The sequence below is a fragment of the Pseudopipra pipra genome, chromosome 4, assembly GCF_036250125.1.
Source record: "Pseudopipra pipra isolate bDixPip1 chromosome 4, bDixPip1.hap1, whole genome shotgun sequence".
Lineage (NCBI taxonomy): Eukaryota > Metazoa > Chordata > Aves > Passeriformes > Pipridae > Pseudopipra > Pseudopipra pipra.
This window is the reverse complement of record NC_087552.1, coordinates 70,170,675-70,191,604: the sequence shown is the minus strand read 5'-3', so window position 1 is coordinate 70,191,604 and position 20,930 is coordinate 70,170,675. Positions and strand designations below refer to the sequence as shown.

General features: G+C 41.8%; 1 protein-coding gene and 1 long non-coding RNA gene across 2 annotated transcripts in view; one reads left to right on the top strand and one right to left on the bottom strand.

Annotated features, from left to right (window-relative positions):
• Nucleotides 1-2,981: 2,981 nt before the first annotated feature.
• Nucleotides 2,982-5,059, bottom strand: LOC135413585 (uncharacterized). The gene is made up of 3 exons (XR_010430304.1): nucleotides 4,878-5,059; nucleotides 3,686-3,735; nucleotides 2,982-3,018 (listed from the first exon to the last, which is right to left on the bottom strand). It is a non-coding gene; the product is annotated as an uncharacterized LOC135413585 (long non-coding RNA).
• Nucleotides 5,060-5,206: 147 nt separating this feature from the next.
• Nucleotides 5,207-20,930, top strand: part of POLR1A (RNA polymerase I subunit A) — a 32,381-nt gene continuing 16,657 nt past the window's right edge. The window contains exons 1-18 of the mRNA XM_064653484.1: nucleotides 5,207-5,505; nucleotides 6,164-6,368; nucleotides 8,009-8,158; nucleotides 8,249-8,356; nucleotides 9,295-9,380; nucleotides 9,490-9,599; nucleotides 11,172-11,258; nucleotides 11,899-12,001; nucleotides 12,442-12,601; nucleotides 13,798-13,971; nucleotides 14,166-14,288; nucleotides 14,881-15,108; nucleotides 17,044-17,298; nucleotides 17,642-17,833; nucleotides 18,560-18,703; nucleotides 19,163-19,346; nucleotides 20,537-20,619; nucleotides 20,722-20,880. Coding sequence (XP_064509554.1) covers nucleotides 5,222-5,505; nucleotides 6,164-6,368; nucleotides 8,009-8,158; nucleotides 8,249-8,356; nucleotides 9,295-9,380; nucleotides 9,490-9,599; nucleotides 11,172-11,258; nucleotides 11,899-12,001; nucleotides 12,442-12,601; nucleotides 13,798-13,971; nucleotides 14,166-14,288; nucleotides 14,881-15,108; nucleotides 17,044-17,298; nucleotides 17,642-17,833; nucleotides 18,560-18,703; nucleotides 19,163-19,346; nucleotides 20,537-20,619; nucleotides 20,722-20,880 — 2,835 coding nt within the window. The 5' untranslated portion in view covers nucleotides 5,207-5,221. The remainder of the gene's footprint in view (nucleotides 5,506-6,163; nucleotides 6,369-8,008; nucleotides 8,159-8,248; nucleotides 8,357-9,294; nucleotides 9,381-9,489; nucleotides 9,600-11,171; nucleotides 11,259-11,898; nucleotides 12,002-12,441; nucleotides 12,602-13,797; nucleotides 13,972-14,165; nucleotides 14,289-14,880; nucleotides 15,109-17,043; nucleotides 17,299-17,641; nucleotides 17,834-18,559; nucleotides 18,704-19,162; nucleotides 19,347-20,536; nucleotides 20,620-20,721; nucleotides 20,881-20,930) is intronic.

The following is a 20,930-nucleotide window of genomic DNA, read 5'->3' as shown; positions in this document are numbered from 1 at the left end:
GGAAGTGGCAGCTGGTAGCCAGAACTGTGAGGCAGCACAAGACCAAAACAACATCTGAAATTTCTAGTGCTTTACATAACTTCTCCTGGGATACACTCTGCATTTCACTTTCTATGAAACAGATTTAAAACCAACACAGGAAAAGGATTTCATCTGCTTCCTGTTCAAGAAATCAGTTGTTCTCCCTATCACCAAAGTGACACACAAGAGAAGCAGTGGCTAAGATTGGATTATTCTCCAATAACTCTAGAGAACCATTTTACCAGACCAGAGTCGGTTGTGAAAGACAGAAACACAGTCACAAAACTGTCCCCACAGCCTGTGACAGCTACTAAAATATTTTTGGCACAATTTAAGCAGAGCTCTACTGCAGAATCCGGCAGGTGACCACATACCTGCTTGTACAAGCTGATCGAACATGTCCACAGACTCTTTCACTCTTCTGAGGCGGATACGCTCCTTCAGAGCTTCCTCACTCACTCCTTCAATCTGAGGTGTAAGAGTCTCAGGCATCAAGCACTGAAAGCAAAGAGTGAAAGTTAGTCATGAGCTCAAACCTTGCCTGAACTATCACCTAAACACTAACCAAATATCCTTAGTCTTCACCCAATACACTGTTTGCAGCCTAACAACAGCAGTCCTTTTGCTGATGAAGGATCACACACATCCTCATCCCTCACTTTTGTGCCATCTAAACAACTTTGCTCTTCTTACTTTTGTCTCAAGAACCTGATATGATATTGAACTCCCAAGGAAAAATGTTCACTTCATAATAGAAACACGGTGCTGCTTTCATAGCAGTCTGCAAACCAGTTTACAAAATCATCCTTTTATGTTAGCTTTGGACCAGTCTGACACCTGAATTCACTGACAAAGCACAAATACAATGAAAATTAAAAGCAAAAAGCTTACTGGTACATTGGGCTCTGCAAAAGTCTTGTCAAAATACTGAGGGAAGTTCTTAATGATGTATTTTGCAGCATTTCTCCCGGACTCCTTTGACAACGAATACAGACGCTGCAGAGAAATTAGAGAGAATGACATTAATAAATACAAATTACAAGGCCAAGAGTGAGGAGAAACATTTTATGTAACTCTGAACATTCTGATGGGATCAAATTAAACTCATGCTTTGTTTTCAACTTATTAAAATCACAGGCACGAGACAGCATTCAAGGTAAACATTCTGGTATTTATGTCAGTATGTCTGTTCCTTAAATGTCACTGTACTTCTTTGTTGCTTAGTCAAGAGACACAGTTCTATATCACACATCTCAAATCCTGTACTACTACCTCAAGCTCAAAAGCATCTCTCATTTTAGAGAGAATATTCTAAAGAAAAAATCTGACACTTCCATTTTCTTTTGTAATCAAACCCAGGCTCCAATTAGATAAGAGTCTTCATAGCATAGACAAAGGTGAGGGGGAAAGTTATCAACGATCTGAAAGGAAATACTTACAGAATTGGCTGCATTTCTTGGTATAAGGAAAGGGTCATCTTGGAATATATAATGAGCAGCAGTGGGGTCCTGTAGGAAGAAGAACCCAGGACTGAAAGACTTCCAGTTATGTTCACAGGCCTCATGGAATTTAGGGCACAATAAATACTTCCACCATAACCACCACCTGATGCACATCTTACAGAAGTTCCCTGTATTCAAAAAGGCCTAATCTGTTTGGAAATAGTTTTAAAGCATTTCCATTTTACACACGCATGCAGGCTAACACGGTGACAGCAAAACTATAACATGGCAAGCATCAAGTGCTCTGCAAATCAAGTAGGACCCCAACTGTAACAGCCTTGGGAAGCTGAGAAGACCTGCAGGTTTTGATTGAATTCCCAGAAGTCAAGATAGACAAGATTAAAGAATGGCATCACAGCATTTCCAGCTGTTGCCCAGCAAGAGCAGACACTCACTGCACTTTGCAAGGCTTGCTTTCTGGACTGAGATTGGGAAGAGACATTCTGGATTGGGAGGCTGAACTAGTAAAGGAACTTGCTCCTGATGTTAACAAAAGTCTTATTAAAGTACTGCAGCCTGGTAACTTTCACTGGTAACTGCAGCCCTCAGCATGAGAATGAGGCTTTAAGGACACAGGAAAACATGTGGAGCAAAAGTGAAAATCCCATAAAAACCAGATGTAAAAGTCCCTTCTATCATTTATGGCCAGAGTAGAAATTAAGAGCCTCCTCAGCACAAGGCTATTGCATGATATGGACAATCTGAACCTACTTCCATGACCAACAGTACTACTCACCCTGTTCACAGTGGAAGCCAAGGTCTGGAGCACCGCCAGCTTATCCCTAAACACAGAGGAGCTTTGGTTAATACTCAGCTGCAGACTTTGAATGCTATGGGTTACACTGTATGGAGAACGAGCACAGGACTGTCCTGACCCATAACAATTTTCAGTTCTAGGAAATAATGCTTTTGCTGCCCTTAGAAAATAACACTTTTTGCAAAGGGAGGAAAAATTCAACTGCAAAAATGGTCTCAGTTCTGGAACCACCCCAGGAAAAAGAAAAGATTTTGAGGAAAATCAGAAGAGCATCTGTGTTTCCTGCTACGACTCCTGCCCTTGTAATACATTATCAAAAAAAAACATAGGGAAGAGACACACAAAGAATTCCCAGAATGCTCCTCTCAAGAGCCCTCTCCAAGATACGTCTTTGCAAGAAAAATAAAACAACACAAAACTGTAGATCCTTAAGACTTTGGTTCTTTTAAGCAAACAAGGAAAGGCCAATGGAAGTGTTTAGGTGAGGAAGGGAGCACACACAGGCTGCACAGAGAGTAAGAGTCAAGAATATTCCTAGAGTTCCCAGTCAGTCAGCAGGAAAACCACTGGTGGGTCTTGGCATCGAGGAACACAGGAACCTGAGTTTTTGTTTTTTAAATTTGGTGGACAGACTACACTTAGCTGTCTAACAATGATTTGCTTCCAAGTCAAGAGATATTCCAAAAGTAAAGACTCACCATGTTTTCCTTCGGGGAAGCACAATTTCTTCTTGAGTTACTATGAGAAACAATATTAAAATGCTCATTAGAAACAAACAGATGCCCAAGGGAAATCCTGACCTCATTGCTGTGGGTGTCAATCTCTTCTCCCAAGTAACAAGTGATAGGACAAGAGGAAATGGCCTCAAGTTGGACATGGGGAAGTTTACGTTGGATATCAGAAAAAATTTCTTCACTGAAAGGCTTGCCAGGCACTGGAACAGGCTGCCCAGGGCAGTGGTGGAGTCAGCAACCCCAGAGGGATTTAAAAGATGTGTACATGTGGCACCTGAGGACATGGTTTAGTGGTGGCCTCGGCAGTGCTGGGTTAAACATTGGGCTCAACGATCTTTTAGGTCTTTTCCAACCTAAATAATTCTATGAGAATCAATGTTTTGAGCTGATCCACCTGGAAACCTCAGTCTCGTATAGGCCACAATTTATTGCAATGGTAGTAGCAAAGGCTGGCAGGCAGCTTAAGGGTCTTGTGTTCATGCTCTTGGAGCAGAGAGCTGCCTGGTGATGAGGTGAGGAACCAAAGTACTCAAATCACAGTGAAGACAGGGAGAAAGGAAATCCAAGCAGAGGAAGGAGGGCATTCCCATCCTCTTTATTTGCTGACACACTGTGTTGTTTTGGAGATTAAAAAAAACATATGCAAGGAACTAGCAACGAAGACATCTCACCTTCTGAATTGTCCACAGCCTTCTCAAGAGCTGTGCTGCTCGAAGAGCACCTACAAAATAATCAGAGTTTTGAATTTATGGCAACCACAATAATAGGACAAAAGCAGATTAATCGAATTCTGTACAATGAGTGCACCTCAGAAAGAAAATCCTGAACGTCAATCAGGAAAGACACTTTGTGTTTCAGAGGTAGGATCTAACTGAAAGCTGATTCAAAGTATTTTTTAAAAAATACTTTAGACCTGGGTACTACTTACACAAGCAGAAGGCCCTGAGTTGTGATACATAGTAATCAGCCCTGTTTAGCTCTACAGAGCTGCGTAACCACACAAACCCCAACTGCATGAGGCACATTAATATAAACTCAGTTCTGTCTATCACAAAGCACTGCTCTGAGTCTTTCTTACAACTGTTCACATTTGAGTGCTTTTAACATAAACTAAGGCTTTTATTAAAATACTTTTACTCTTTTTCCTCATGAAGCAACCCAACACCAAAGCCTTGGTGCAACTCTGGCACTCAGTGCCTGCACTCTGACCTTGGCTCAGAGAGGTGCTGTTAAAGTGCATTCACAGTTCTGTGCTGCACAGTGGCATAATTCCAGCTGCTCCTGGAAGTCCCATAAACTGACTAAGTGTGATTTTGCACCCCAGATGTGAGTTATATTTCGCCTACAGAACACCCAGTGGAGTGAGGCCTTTTCATTTAAGGCACGCCCTAAAAAAACCTCCCAATTTCACAGAATCATAGGATGTTAAGGGTTGGAATGGATCTTAAAGCTCATCCAGTTCCAACCTCTATGCCATGGGCAGGGACACCTTCCACAGACCAGGCTGCTTTCTGCCCTTGGACACTTTCAGGGATGGGGCATCCACAGCTTCTCTGTGGAACCTGTTCCAGTGCCTCACCGCTCTCACAGCAAAGAATTTCTTCCCAATATCTAATCTCAATTTCCCCTCTTTAAATTTATACCCATTACTCCTTGTCCTATCACTACAGTCCCCGACAAAGAGTGCCCTCTACAGCTTCTCCAGGTACTGGAAGGTTGCTACGAGGTCTCCAGTCAACATTCTTTTCTCCAGGCTGAACAGTCCAAATTTCCTCAGCCTGTCTCCGTAGGGGACCTGTTCACCTGCTTTTTCGCAAGACTCAGCTCTAGGAAACGCTTAACAGCTAAAACTCTCTGCCAGACCGGCTCTGAGCCGTCTAAAGGTAGGGAAGAGTCCCAGGAAAGGCGACTGAAGGCAGGGAAGAGCCCCAGGGAAGGCGCTCCCCTCACGCCGCCCCAGCCATGCCGGCCCCAGGCGCCACAGCGCATGCGGACTGCGAACGCCGGCAGTGCGCCTGCGCAGCCTTTCCCGCCTCACTCCCCACACCCCCATCACCCCCCGCCTCTCGATTCCTCCCCGATGCCGATGCCGTCGCCGCCGCCCGGCGGACCCTCACCGATAGCTCTCCCGCCCGCCCGGGAGGCGGCCCCGCCGGCTCAGCCACAGGGCCCGCTGCCAGCAGCCCGCCCCGACCCGCCGCGCCGCCATGCTGCCCTCCGCGCGCTGCCCTCTGGGAGCGGGGCGGCACCACCCCCGCGCCGGGGGGTGTGGGCGGTACCGCCACTGCACGGCAGTGGTGCCGCCCGGCCCCGCCTCCCCCGCGGCTCGGAGCGCGTGGTGCTGCCAGTGGCGCGGCACCCCCGGCGGGAGAGCGGGACGAGGTGTCGGCCGGGGAAAGAGTCGCTGGTTCGCCATGAAGCCGCCCAAAGTGGTGCCGTGGCGGCGGCTGGTTGGGATGTCCTTCGAGATGTACACGGCCGAGGAGATCAGGTGAGGCGCCATGTGTGAGCGTCCCCCGCCGTGCGGATTTGCTGAGGACTAGAAGTCCCAGCGTGCCCCGCGGCGGGGCGCCGTTGAGCCGCTGCGGGCTTTGGCGCGGGGCTTGCTGGGACATGTGGTCCGACTGAGCCGTGGCCCACACCGGCCCCCGGGGTGGAGGCAGCTGAGTTTTGTACAAACTCTCCCGCAGCTCGAGGGGACACACACAGACAAAATTACGTGACTCTTTAATAGAATGGCTAAAGATGTGAAAGAAATATTTGTTGCAGTGTGAATGATTGTACTCAGACGATGGAATCAGTGATACAGAAATTCCCCTTGCATGCACACCTCAAAAAGATGTTTTCATCAACGAAAAAAATCATACAGCTGCTAAGTGCGGGACTTCTTGATATTACGCGACTTCTTAATAGAACGGCTAAAGATTTAAAAGAAATATTTGCTGCGGTATGAGTTAAGTGTGCCCAGACGATGGAATCAGTGATGCAGAAGCTCCCCGTGTACAAAGTGCCCTCAAAAAGATGTTTTCATGAATTAAAAAAAAAAAAAATCACGCAGATACTAAATGCTCATGCTAGCTGTACCATTAAAGGACACATCATGTGGCCGTTTGCTGCTGATGATTTTTACTCTTTGCTTTCAACTTCAGGAAACTGAGTGTCAAACCCATAACGAACCCTCAGTACCTGGATAACTTGGGGAATCCGGCTGCCAATGGACTGTACGACTTGGCTCTGGGACCTCCGGACTCCAAGGAAGTGTGTGCAACTTGCATGCAGAACTTCAGCAACTGCCCTGGTCATTTTGGCCACATAGAGCTGCCTCTGACTGTCTACAACCCCCTGTTCTTCGATGTACGTACGATTAATTGTTGTCTTGCTGCTGCCCAAGCTGTCACAGAGTTGTAGTCCTTGGGAATAGCAAAGGTGCCAAGATCTGTTTTCTCTCCCAAGTGTAAGAACAGCAAATGTAGTAGAAAAGGTTTGTTTTGTCATAGTAGTTAAATACAAATAGACTTTTTGGAAAATACACACTTTGGTGTAACTATTATTTTACTCAGTATTGAGTGAGGGGGAATGTTAATCACTCACTGCAGGGTCTCATGCCTTAATTAAATGGATGACACAGTAAAAATTACCATTTACTTAAAACTATTACACATGAGCTTCTTTTAGCTTAGGTTCTCCAAGTGCTTCCTGGGCATTCAGGGCTCGTTTTTGCTCCAGATAGCTGTGCTGTACATTCTGCCCAGTAGGTCCTCTTAATTCAGATGACTTATTGTAGAAAACTGGATCAATGTGGATAGTACTCAACAACCTATCCAGTAATAATCTGTGACACAATGGTGTGCCAAGTAAAGGAAAGAAAACAGCGTTGTAAGTTTGGTGGCAGCAGATAGTTGAAAAATACTGAGCTGTGTAGAAATCCATCAGTATTTTTAATTTAAAATAAAGGCTGTCAAGAAGATATTTCTTATAGTTTTACAGGTGTTGGATTTGCATGGTGTGTGGGATGCCTGTTGTAGAGCAGAGGTTTGACTTGGTGTGCATCTGTGGGGACAGGTGTTAGAAGCTTGTTTTGAAAGCTACAGGGAATGATCAAGCTGCACTTTCTCACGAGTGCTTCATGTAGGTGCTTTTCCGAAAGGTCATCTCTTAAATATAAAAGGAATCCTGGGTTGTAAGGGTTGCCTTATTTTGGTCTTCTGAAAGTTAGATGCCTAATCTGATTGTGCTTTTTAGCTCCTTCTGGAGTCTGAGGAGTGGGGCTATTTGCAGAGGGATATTCATCCAGTCTGTAACAAACCTGAGCTGGGATGAATTTCCTGAGGTTCTGATCTCACCATTTACTGCCTTCTGCACAGGGCATTAACTGAGAGTTAAAAACCACACTTTGAAGTTAGATTAGGTGCATCCCACTTCTAGTCTTGTTCCAGCTTGTGAGTAAAATACTTGTATTTGACCAAGGATTTGACCCGCAGCAGTAATTCCAAGCCTTGAGGCCACTGGGGCTCTGTGCAGAGCTATGTTAAATAATAAAAACCACGGATAATTCCCCAGATCTTGAGGAGAATGTGATTGTGTGAAGAATCTTGAAGGACACTGATGGTACTTGTGACCAGAATGTTTCATTTTACTCGTGTGGGGTTTCGGGCACCACGTCGTCCTTTTTGGGATGAGCTGTGAGGAGCTGTAGTCTCTGTGCTGTGTAAGAGCAGCCTTGGTCCCAGACCTGCTGTAGAAATGACAAGTGTTTCATGTATCTGTTATGTAGATGGCCTAAAAGTAGTTTATCTACAGATCATGCTTTGCATATCAGTTTATGTGGTTGAAAGATTTTTTTTTTCCTCAGTCCAATTCTTTATGATTAACAATTAGTCTAATTTCTCAATTATAGTAGCACTATCTTTAATTCCAAACAAATCTATCAGTTTGCTTACTGTGCTAGTTGGTAAATCTACCATGATAACCTTTTGTTCCCCTTTTCTTTCCAGAAATTATACCTTCTGATCCGAGGTTCTTGTTTGAACTGTCACATGCTGACATGTACTCGAGCCGTGGTTCACTTACTGCTGAGTCAGCTGAAGGTGCTGGAGAAGGGGTTTCTTCATGCTGTCTATGATCTTGAAGTCGTTCTGAACAGGGCAAGTACTGTGTATTGCTCCATCCCTCTTGGAGTTCTTAGTCCCATAACTATAAAGCTGTGCCCATTTCTGTTATTCTGTTCCTTTTAGTTTTTAGAGCAATGTGCAGATGCAACAGGTTCAGAAATCGAAGAGGAGCTTAATCGCCACGTTCAGGAAATATTACAGAGCTCTCAAACAAGAGATCAGTGTTCAAATGTAAGTACAATCAGTGCTTCTTCTGAGCTCTCGGGGTTTGTGCTCTTAAAATAGTAATGTGCAGAAGAGAGCCTGTCTTTGACTGTGTAGGTGCTGGATATTGTCCTGGAGTTCTGAACAGTGTTACATTTAGATGGCTTTTTGAGTGAAATGTCTGGAATTAAACATTAAAAAAAAGATTTTATTTCCTGTTAGCATAACTGCTAGGTTTGTGGAAAACAGTATTTTTTTTTTTGTAGGGAAATATGTTGATGGTGTAAATACCACATAAAAGTCTGATACTGCTGTCAGTACATTACTTACACTTTTGATACTTCTCTGTATGATGCTCCAGCTATTTTGAGCTGCAGAACATATTTTGAGAACTCATGCATCCAGCAAACTTGCAGAATTGCTTACAGTGAAATTTTTAGAAAGACTTTAGAATTTAGAAAGAATCTAGAATTCTAATTTCCATTTAAATGTAGTTTAATGTACGTTGTTAGTAAAGGCAAATATGAATGAAGAATATATTTAAAGTTTTAAGATCTTTGAGCAGATTTGTTTATAAGCCAAGTTTAATTCCTAATCACTTGTTCCAAATCTAAGCTTAAGCACTTGGTAGATCACACATTCATGAACAGTCAAAAGAAGTGATTTTTATTGTTCTTCTACCTTCTTAAGTCATCATTAGAGAAAAGCTTTGAATTATAGCTATGAAATAAATTTAAAAAGGAGGGTGGTGAGCACTGAGGGGTGTATATTTCCAGCAAATATGAGATGATGATGAACGTAAGGCATGAATTAAATCAGTACAAGGGTGTGTGTGCATTGATACTAATAACATCCCTGTTGATAGTAAATGTTAACAGTACAATTTTTAATGAATACTTTTATTACTTTTATTTAATTTTACTATTTTCATTATTTTATGTTGGTTTTTTTTTTTTCTTTATCAGGTCAAAAATGTATGTGGCTGTCGAAATAATCTGATAGCACAGTTCTGGAAAGCACATATGGGTTCAAAGAAATGCCCAAACTGCAAGTAAGTTTAACTACATGAGGAAGTAAATAGCTAGTGTGAAGTTAAATATTGTACTTCTATTAACTTTTGTCTGCCTTTCCTGTTTGATTTTTTTTTTTTTACCTTTAAGATCCAGGAGATCACTGGTGAGAAAGGAGCATAACAGCAAGCTGACAGTAACCTATCCTTCTACAGTGTACCATAAGTCAGGAGAGGGAGGCATTCTGGATGAACCAGCAGGTAAAATATTTGTCTCCTACTTAAACGTGTTTGCACTTTTTTTCCTGCATTAAAGGGGAACAGGTTCCTAGCAGTGACTATGCACTTGTGACTCATTTATAAAAAACGTAAATAAAGGAGTAAGCTCAGAGTTTGGGGAGTACCTTATTCCATTAAATTTCTCTTGACAAGTCTTCTGTGCTTTGCACCTGCAAGTGTCTGTGTGTCAGGAAAAGAAGTACAAAAGCATAAGCTGTGTCAGCTTTAGGGTGGTTTTGGGGCACCTCATTTTTGGAAGGTAGATGATTTTCTGCTAGATTTTTGAAACAGAGAAACTAGATAAAAAATCACCTAGGAGGAAGATGACCAATCTTACTTCAGAAAGAAAATCAGACAATACTAACCCTTATGAAAGAATATCCTCTTAAAGAGGAAAAGACAGAAAAGAAAGTAGGTGACACTTTTTGGGTTTAATTATTTAGTGTTGAATCAATTTAAACTTACTTTTTTCCTCTTGTATCCTTGATCGTTTACACAATGAGATAGAATTGAAGCAGATTTTTGTGCGTTATTCAGCCCTCAGAAAAGGTCTACATAGAGAGTTTATTTTGTTTGCTACTCTGTGATTTAAATACTAGATTAAATCTCTGGAGTTGTGGCTGAAGAAGCACAATCTGAAGTGTCTTATCTTCTGAAATGGGATGGATCACACAGTTATGTGCATTCTCCATAGCCTGTGTCACAGTTTAATCTCAGAGGGAGTGCTTTTAACCTTGACATTGATGCATTTCTGTCTAAGGGATGGAAAATTTTTCTAGGTGAATGGGGAATTGAAGTTTCAGTGTGGAAAAATCTGGTTTTCTGGACCGTAGCCAAAAGAAGAATAGGAAACCTTTGTCTGAGGTCATGAGAGAATTGCCTTTCATCAAGTTGTGTACTCTGACTTCCCTGAGACACAAGGGGCTGGCCTGCAAGAGAAGTGGAAGTTGAGATCTCTGGCTGTGTTTTTGAAAAAATGACCTTTTTGCTTTTCAGTGGCAAAACCATGTGCTTTCTTTCCTTTCTGAAGTACAGCCAGCCAGACTCTCACTTACAGTATGGATGGGTTGCTGACTGGTGCTATTGTCTGCTGCAGCTATTTCATGGGAACCTTGATCTCACTGGTAGTACCTGAAGCCCACTTAAATGTTCCCCAGCTGCAGGCTGACTCCTGGTTTGTGTTTTGGGCAGTGGATGAGATCATCATGAGAAAGGGTGCAGCTCACCATTAGTCAAATAAAACACACACTTTAGATGTTAAGGATGAGTCTTGTTTCAGTTGCTTATATAGATATGCATTCATCACAGACATGGCTCCTTTTTTTTTCCATTCTGAGAAGGCTCTTTCTTTGGTTAATTTCATGTTCCCAAAGCAAACATTTAAATGATAATTTTGATGTAAATGTCAGCCAGTATACTTTGTATGTATTTCCATTCCTTCTCTTAACTAGAAGCACTTACCATTGTAAGCAAAAAAACCCTTTCAGAGTAACCTCTTGAGATTTTTTTTTTTTAAATAAATATTTTATTTTTATTTCATTTTTTATTTTTCAGTTATTGATGAAAGCCAGTTAGGGAAGAGAGGATACCTGACACCAATGACTGCCAAAGAGTACATCCTGGCTCTGTGGAAGAATGAAGGTAATAATTGTTAATAGCAATGTTACTTTGTTTTCTGTACCATTTGGTGGACAATGTCTGCAAATGTTCCAGTATTAATTCCTTGTCAAATCTTTGCCTTTTGCCTTAAGGGCTCGTGGCTGCAAGATAGGTTTTGTGATAGGAGGACTGGTAGCTGGTCAATGCAGGGACCTGGATTTAAGGAATAGTTTGATCCACTGTTCTCAAGTTGTGGCTCCCCACGAATCATGACTGTTGTTTACAGAGAGTGTGGTTTTTGTATGGTGCTGCAATTCCTCACAGATAAAGACCAGGAATGTGTTTATCAGTCTCTTGAGTTGCCTGTACTCTTCATCTGTCTGCAGTTGCCAGGAAAAAACAGCAGTTTCATGAATCACTGGCAGTTAGTTGCTGGAAGCTTTCCTCCTGCCGTTTTCCTTTTGCTATAATCTGTATTTCTGTTTAGAGTTGTTTCTAAAATACCATGTATGTAACCAAAAAGAGAGTGGCAATTCTTTCTAAAGCCTGAAAGTTTTTATTTTAAACAAGCTCAGTAGTGTTTAACTTAGCAGATTCTTTTGACTTGATTGACCAAGTGCATCTGGGAATTTGGATTCCCAAACAATGAGAATGAGTTTATATTTCTGTTGTGTCTTCTTAGGTTTCTTTTTGCGTTATCTCTTCCCTGGGATGGATTCCCATGAGAGTTCAGGATTCAGTCCAGACATGTTTTTTTTAGATCTGCTTGTGGTTCCGCCTTCGAGGTAAAATTTTCCCCAAAAAGCTTTTGTAGAAATCACAGGGTTTAGCACATATGCTTTTTGCAGGAGTTAGCAAACAATTACAGTACAGACACTGATCTGCTGAAGTGTCAGTGGAGTGTTAAAAAAAAAAAAAGTTGGATCAGTAACTGATCAGAACTTTTATGAGTTTGCTAGAAGATTGAAATACTAATTATGGGAAAAAAACAGTATTAGTATTTTAAATTATTTTAGAATATTATAACTAGTACTGGTAGAATTTCTTGTTAAGGATCACTCCTCTTTTATGACTGTCGCAGTAGAATGTGTGAATTTTTAAATGCTCACCGTTAGTTTACAGGGATTATTTTTCATGCGCTGAAGACTTAGCTTAGAATGTTAGAGGTTTATTATGCTGCTGTTCAGTGGCTTTAATCTTCTAAAGTGATTTTGACCTGCTGTAGGTACCGTCCCGTAAATCGCCTTGGAGATCGACTGTTCACGAACGGCCAGACTGTGAACCTGCAGGCTGTGATGAAGGATGCCCAAACGATACGGAAACTCTTGGTTTTCATGGCAAAAGAACAATGTCAGCCAATAAAATTTGCAGAAGAAATTCAAACAGTAAGAGCTGCTGGCTATCTTATTCTTTGCTTTTTGGATGTGTGCGTCGCGTTCAGGTTGGATCCCGTTTAAACTGTCCCACTAGCAGTTTTTGCCTGAGCTGTTGGAGCATGTGCTGGTGGAGATGTTCTCCATAGCTGTTTTATTTTTTTCCCCTCCCCTCTTTCCTCTCATCTACCTGGTGCAAAGGAAACAAACATTTTGCTCGTATTCTTTTAGTTGTGGGTTTTGGTGTTGGGTTACTGTATGTGAGGCATAACGGGCTCCTGTTTCTGGAGAAGGAAATATGTACAGCACAAACAGCTCACGATAAAACTTTGCCAGTATCTCATCACATGAAAAACGAATGGGGGGGGGAAAAAGCCCCTTTAGCTTCTGAACCTAGTAGAGCCAATTGTGATTGTGGTTATTTTTGACCATTGATGTCTAAATAGAACCAGATAACATTAGTTAGTAACAATGCTTGTCTGCTGCTGACCAGTTCACGTGGTTGTATAATGGCAAATCATAATGTAGGTCCGTTTGCCTTATTTGTTCATCCGTTGTATCACCGAGAGTTCTTTGATACTGGACTTCATTTCAGCTGAATTTGATTTATATTTTAAGTGTAAAACATTTTGAAAACATTCTTAGTTACTCAGAATGTAGCCACTAGGTGGAGATCCATTCTTAAGTGTGTGACTGACAGGAGGTTAATGCGTTTCCATGTGACTGCTATACAGACATTTAGACTGAAAACAAAGTGTAGGTGATAAAAGCACTTGGATTTACATTATTTTTATCTAAGAACAGAATTTTCTAGTTACAGTGATTCATAGCACAGATTGACTAACCAGTTACATCTAATTTGGAAACAGGACTGTCACCTAACAGCAGATGAGCAATTAGCAATCATCTTTTAAAGTCCCACTGGTATATGTAGCTGTGGTTTTTGGAAATCTCCCATCCAAGTCAGTTTTTAAAGCTTGACAGCAGACCTGTCTGGGGCTCTTGGTTGCAATAACTTGAAAGTTAAGTTTACACTGTTAATTCTTTGTTATGTTTTTTTTTTTTAAACTAGTTTCTTTAAGGAGGTGCAAAATAATGGTGAATGTTTTATTTGCTATATATAACACTCTAATTAATACTGTAATTTCAGCCTAGTAAATAGAAGATATTTTCTGTTAAGTCCAAGTTTCTAATTTCTGTTTCTGCAGGAGATAGGAGGGGATAATGAACCTCTGGACCGTTCTGTGCTGACAGCGATTCCAGGACAGAGCATTGCAGATAAGCTGTACAACAGTTGGATACGTCTTCAGAGCCATGTCAACATTGTATTTGACAGTGACATGGACAAACTGATAAAAGAAAAATACCCTGGTATTCGTCAGGTGGGTAGCAGGCAGAACCTTAAAATCTCTGGGGTTTTGTGTGTCACAGACAGTTAAATTAAGAGAACCTGATGGAGTAAGAAAAAAGTGAATTACTTGTGGGCATTTTCATGATATTCATCACTGTAGTGTCTGGAGAATCTGTCTGATGTTGCATACTTTCACATTTTAATCGTTACCTCCTGTTTTCAAAGCTGTTGGAGAAGAAGGAGGGGCTGTTCCGGAAGCACATGATGGGCAAGCGCGTGGATTTTGCTGCTCGATCAGTCATTTGCCCCGATATGTACATTGGTACCAATGAGATTGGCATTCCCATGGTGAGAATAGATAAAAGAGTGTTTCCTTCTGGTGCAGCTGGGGACTGAATTACTGTATGTTGCTACTGTGTGTTAATAAAGAGCAGTTACACTGAACACCACATCTGAGAAAGAGCATTTAAAAAAAAAAAGGAAAAAGCTTCCTGGGATTAAGAATTTGCTTCATGGGGTTAAGAATTGGTGCAAACTTTATAAGTAGATTCTGTTTCTCCTGTGGTCTTTGTGCAGTGTATTTTGCACAGCTGTGACCTTTAAGAAAGGCCATAATAACAACACTAGCTTCATCCATCCTTAATGATTTTTAACCACACAGAGCCCGAATTTGATCTTTTCATTTTATCATCTCTTCTGGTTGCCTATTGGAAATTGTAAAAACAACATCCTTTCTATTCTAACACTAGAGGTTTTTAAAACAGAAATGTATTTATCTGACAGTAGAGTAGACTGAGGAGGAGATGCCTCCAGGAGCTTAAAGTAATTCATGTTTGCATTGTGTGAGTTAACATTTGACACTGTTTTATCAATGGCTTTTTCGGTTTCAAGCTGAAGTTGAACAACATGTTATTTCTCATCTCTTTTCCCTGCTGTCCAGGTATTTGCTACCAAACTGACTTACCCTCAGCCAGTCACTCCCTGGAATGTCAAAGAGCTGAGGCAGGCTGTCATAAATGGCCCAAAGGTTCACCCTGGGGCCTCCATGGTCATTAACGAGGATGGATCTCGCACGGTGCTGAGCGCGACCAGCCTGACCCAGAGGGAGGCCATCGCCAAGCAGCTCCTCACTCCTTCTTCTGGAGCCCCCCAGTCAGGACTGAAGATTGTGAGTGTGACAGAGGGATTGTCAGAGCCCACCTGCACCTGTGGTGCTATTTTTTTTACATAGTAATACTTACTGTCCTGCTCACCAAGACTGCCAGGGCAGGGTTGTCTCGTCTTGTTGAGACAACTTGTTCTCATGGTTGAGAAAAAGTTGTGGGGTGGGAAGAAAAACATTATATTTTTTCAAATTCTAACCCCCATTTTTCCGTTTTGAATTTTAGTCTTTCTTTAAATATGGACCTTGCTAAGATACAGAGTAGTCTTTTGCAGCTAACTGTTCTTGAGAAGTTTAGCAGCACAGAAGATAAAATATTGCTTTCATTTCATGCTTTTACATCCTCCTTCCTCCCTGTCCTTCTCAGCAAATTCTCAGCAACTGGAAGTGCACCCTCAGTCAGTTTTTGCAGGGGGATCTGGACAGGCTGGAGAGATGGGCTGAGACCAGTGGGATGAGGTTCAACAAGGCCAAGTGCTGGGTCCTGCACTTGGGTCACAACAATCCCATGCAGAGCTCCAGGCTGGAGGCAGAAAGCTGCCCAGAGGGAAAGGACCTGGGGATGCTGGTTGACAGGGGCTGAACATGAGCCAGGAGTGTGCCCAGGTGGCCAAGAATGCCAGTGGCATCCTGACCTGTATTAGAAATAGTGTTGACAGTGAGACCAGGGCAATGATCTCCCCTGTGTGGGGCACTGGTGAAGCCACACTTTGAATCCTGTGTTCAGTTTTGGGCCCCTTACTACAGGAAAGACACTGAGGTGCTGGAGCGTGTCCAGAGAAGGGCAGCGGAGCTGTGGAAGGCTCTGGAGCACAAGTCTGATGAGGAGCAGGTGAGGGAGCTGGGGGTGTTTAGCCTGGAGAAAAGGAGGCTCAGGGCAGAGCCTGAACTACCTGAGGAGGTTGTAGCGAGGTGCGGGTTGGTCTCTTTTCCCAAGTAATAAGCGACAGAACAAGAGTTGGGCCAGGGGAGATTTGGATTGGATTTAGGAACAACTTCTTCATCAAAAGGGTGGTGAAGCATTGGAATAGGCTGCCCATGGCAGTGGTGGAATCATCATCCCTGGAGATTTGTACAAGACGTGTAGATGTGACATTTAGGGACATGGTTTAGTGGTGGCCTTGACAGGGCTGGGTTAAGAGTTGGACTAGATGATCTTAGAGGTTTTTTCCAACCTAATTGATGCTATATCCATCATTTCTTCTCTTTGCTTCAGCTTAATCAACCTTTGAAACTTCTTAACTCTATCTCCCTCCATTTCAAGAATTAGGAACTTACTATTTAGCTGCTAGGGCAGAGGTTTTGGTGTTGAATAATCTTTTCACATTGTCTGTTATGTATTACCCTGTCTGTAAGAGAGGTACAGTAGATTTGATATTTAAGACTTGAGTATTGCTGTGATGTCAGTCCTCTCAGAACCTGTCACAGAGGTAAACATGACAATATTTAGATTGTACAAACAACTTGTCATACTCCTGTTGATTATCACTTTAGTGGATATATGGGTGTTACTGACAGAAAAATTAAAATGAGACTGTTTTGATAGACCCTGTTCTAAATAAGAATATATTGTGTTGTACTCAAACTTGAAATTAGAACTCAGAAATCCTCTGCTCCACCTACTCAGTGGTATGATTACCTTATTCTAGGATGTCCAGGGTTGGGTGTATTGTGGCAGGTATCAATTTACCCAGTGGGCTTTGGATAAATAGCTTATTGATTCGATCACTGTGGTTTGGAAGAGTTAATGTGTGATTTGGTGGAGAGCAGAGGGTGTTCAGTGGCAAGCAGTCTCGATTCTCTCTGAGTTTTGTGCAGAACTGCACAGTTTTGTGCATACTAGAAATAAAATGGTTTGGGTGTGTGTATCTTTAAAGGTGCAGTCCTTTTTGAGCCATGCATGGAAATGCCATGTAGGCAGCAACCAAATTTCCCTTGCAGGTGTGTCGACATATTAAAAATGGAGATGTCCTGTTACTGAACCGCCAGCCCACCCTTCACAGACCTTCCATCCAAGCTCACCGGGCCCGAATCCTGCCTGGAGAAAAAGTGCTGAGGCTTCACTATGCCAACTGCAAGGCTTACAATGCTGATTTTGATGGAGATGAGATGAATGCCCATTTTCCACAGAGCGAGCTGGGTAGGGCAGAAGCCTACACCTTAGCCTGTACTGATGAACAGTATCTTGTGCCAAAGGCAAGTGAAACTGTCAGATAAATGTACTCCTACCTGAAAGCACTTTGGTTTGTTTGTTTTTTCTAATGATAAATAAGAGAATATTGAAACAAATCTATTTATTTACTTCTGAGATTTGTTCCTGGTTTCTGTTCTTTCTCCACCTGTGGTTTGTTCATCTGAAGAAAGCCCAGCATGTCCAGTCTTGTTCCTTTGAATGTCAGTGTCCAGAAGAGCTCTAGTGGAGTTGTGCTGTAATGATGAGTTCTTTACAAATTACTTTAGTGCTTTTATCCAGGGGGAATAGTTTTGGGAGCTGGAGGCTTATTAACATCCCCAACCCTTTTTCTTGTTATCTCTTTAGGATGGGAAGCCACTTCCTGGCTTGATCCAGGATCACATGGTTTCTGGAGTCAGCATGACAATCCGGGGCTGCTTTTTCACCAGAGAGCAATATATGGAGCTTGTTTACCGAGGACTGACAGACAAGAAAGGAAGAATTAAAACCTTTCCTCCTGCCATTATGAAACCACAGCGATTATGGACAGGAAAGCAGGTGGTTTATAATTTACTGGGTTGAAGAATGCTAGTGGTTCCATAGTAAGCAGAATGCTGATGCTAAAATCAAGGCTGCTCTAAAAAGCCAGATCCCATCATCTGATCCACACCACATAGATCCTGGTGTATGTTCTTGAGCTGGGAGAGTCATCTTTCATTTAAAATGGCAGAGTTAGAAGAGGTGTTGCAGATAAAAGTGTAGTGGTGCAGGTGACAGGCATGGGAGCAAGGAAGGTCATAGTAAACTAGGTTATGCCTGAACTTAAAGGCTGTAGGTAAATATTCTGGTATTTTTTGAGATCATCATTAGATTGATGTAATATCTGGGAAACCCAAGTGAGTGCTCCATTTGGTGCTATTTAAGAGAGCTTAACATTCAGCCCAAGTATCATGTTTTATAGCAGAGTAGAGGAAGTTCTCTGCCAGTTTTTCATGTAAAACCCAACAGACAGCTTTTTGTTGTTGTTGTTAATTTTAATCTATCTAGTTATTGGAAAAGTCTTTGCTTCCATATGTTTCTAAATAATTATGTGTCTCAGCTCATTGATCTTTCAAAGGCTAGAGTAGCATGATGATATTTCTGTCTTGTCAGATTTTCAGACTTTTAAAACTTTGCTGTCAGTGGAGAAAATATACACAGGATGTTGCTTGTCTCCTCCATGCCAAATTCTTTACGTTGAGAAGGAAATAAATAGTTCCTGCCACTCTTGCTGCTTCTTTATAGGTTGTTTCTACGTTGCTAATAAACGTCATCCCAGAGAACCACATTCCACTGAATTTGACTGGGAAAGCCAAGATTGGTGGGAGAGCCTGGGTGAAGGGACCTGCAAGCGGATGTCTAAATCTTGATTCAATGTGTGAATCTCAGGTATGCAGCAAGTCTGGGACAGCAGAGAAGGGGGCAGCTCTGGAGCTTGGGATGGGCTGTGTTGTACTAAAATTGTGTATACAGTAGAGGAATGGTGGACAGATGACAAAGTTAAAAGCAGATATTTAGCAAAAGTTACTGCCAGAAGCGGGTGATTAAAAGATAGGCCTGGGGGTCAGGAAAAACTCTCATCTGGTCCTGACTGATGCAGATTCCATCTGTTTTTGTTAGGCCATGTGTCTTCATTTTTGGACTTTATAGGTGGAAAAATACAGATGGTGTTAGAAGTTTTATTTCTGCTATAAATTCTGGAAGTACAGATAATCTGACCATATTTAACTGTTATGTGAACTTTTTAAACTTAAATCTATTTTCACATGGATTACACAGAAAAACCTGTAGAGGTCATAGTAAGATCAAAATTTCCATTTTCTTGAATGGCTGTGTTTTATTTTTCAGGTTATTATTAGAAACGGGGAGTTACTGTGTGGAGTCTTGGACAAAGCTCACTTTGGCAGCTCTGCCTATGGCCTGGTCCATTGTTGCTATGAAATCTATGGGGGTGAAACCAGTGGGAAAGTGCTGACGTGCCTGGGACGCCTCTTCACTGCTTACCTGCAGTTGTACAGGGGGTTTACAATGGGTGAGTAACTGCAGCACCTCCTGAGATATAAAACAGACATTTTTGGGCATAATACATGCTAATTCTGTAAAGAAAATTTAGCAAGACTGCCCTAGAGTGGTATAGCTGCTTGCCAGCCTTTTTTTGAACTTTTTCTTTCCTCTTCCTGGTTGGTGCATAAGCATTAAGTACAATGTTGAGTATGTCCAACAAGTTCTCTCTTCTGTCCATCCTAGTCAAAGTGTACACAGTCTAAATGCCCTGTGTTGAAATTTTGTTTAGATAAAAACCTCCTATGAATCTCTGTTATCTTTTTTGAAAAAGAATTGTTGCACAGAAAGCAGAACAACTGATGAAGCAAGATGGAAAACTTTGAGGGGTTGTTAATCAGGTCTTGCACCACTCTACTGTAAAACTTTTGGTAAATGTCTGACTTTGATTATAGCTTTGCAAACTCATGTAAGAGTTGTGGAGGCACAGTCAACTATTAGACAGCAATAGTGAGGAACCAAGAGAGTGCTGTGAGCCAAGGAAAAGGGAAGGATATCTTTTGGAGTGAGGAAGGTGATTTGTTGACTGTAAGATACAGAAGACGTGTCAGGAGAGCCAGGGTGCAAAAACTAGTTAGGAAAAGGTAACAAGCCTGGGATCACTAGGTAGTTAAAACAATAGAAAATGAGAAGTGGGACTGGAGCAGGAGTGACCATTTTAGTGACTCCTTACAAATAGCTTAGAGCAGTTAGGATTCCAGTCTTTAATTTGTCCTGTTGTTCTCCTCGTCCTGTCATCACAAGAGTCTGCGTTTTTTATTTACCTTTTTTTAAAAAAGCTAAGAAATGCCAGATTGAACAACGTTCAGCTAACAGGAATTTTGGTGTGGATGGAAGAGGAAAACCAGATTGATGTGGCCCATAAAACATTTGTTTGTGCAAGTGCACCAATTAAAAATTTTTAGAGACTGTTGAATTAAGACTTCTGAAGTTGATTTTGCACCTTTAATGCTTAGTTGATGTTGCATGTTTTTTTTTGATGGCCTGCACCTCCAACAAAAAGCCACTCAATTTTTTTTCTTGTCAAGCTGCAGAATTATAACTTTAATTGTGACTTTCTTTTCCAGCTCTTTGCTCTCAAAATCCCTGACAGCAAATGTGGTTCCTTCCTCAATTCTCTTTCAGTTTAGATCATTGTGTTCTGGGTCTCTTCTTTAACAGGGATTGAAGATATTTTGGTTAAACCCGACGCAGACCACAAAAGAAAAAAAATCATTGAAAAGTCAAAGCAGAGTGGTATTGAAGTAAGTCTGTTTTGCAGGGGTTTCTTTTCCCATAATTAAAAGTTTTTGAAATCATGCCCTGTTTAATCATGACACCTATAAACCCCCATATTTTACTTTCAGGCTGTTAGAGCTGCTCTTAATTTGCCAGAAACAGCATCATGTGAAGAGGTCCAAGGGAAATGGCAGGATGCCCATCTCTGCAAAGACCAGAGGGATTTTAACATGGTTGATATGAAATTCAAGGAGGAAGTAAACAATTACAACAATGAAGTTAACAAGGTTGGCATCGAGGCATCTGTGCATACTAATCTTGTTTGGAGACTTTCTTA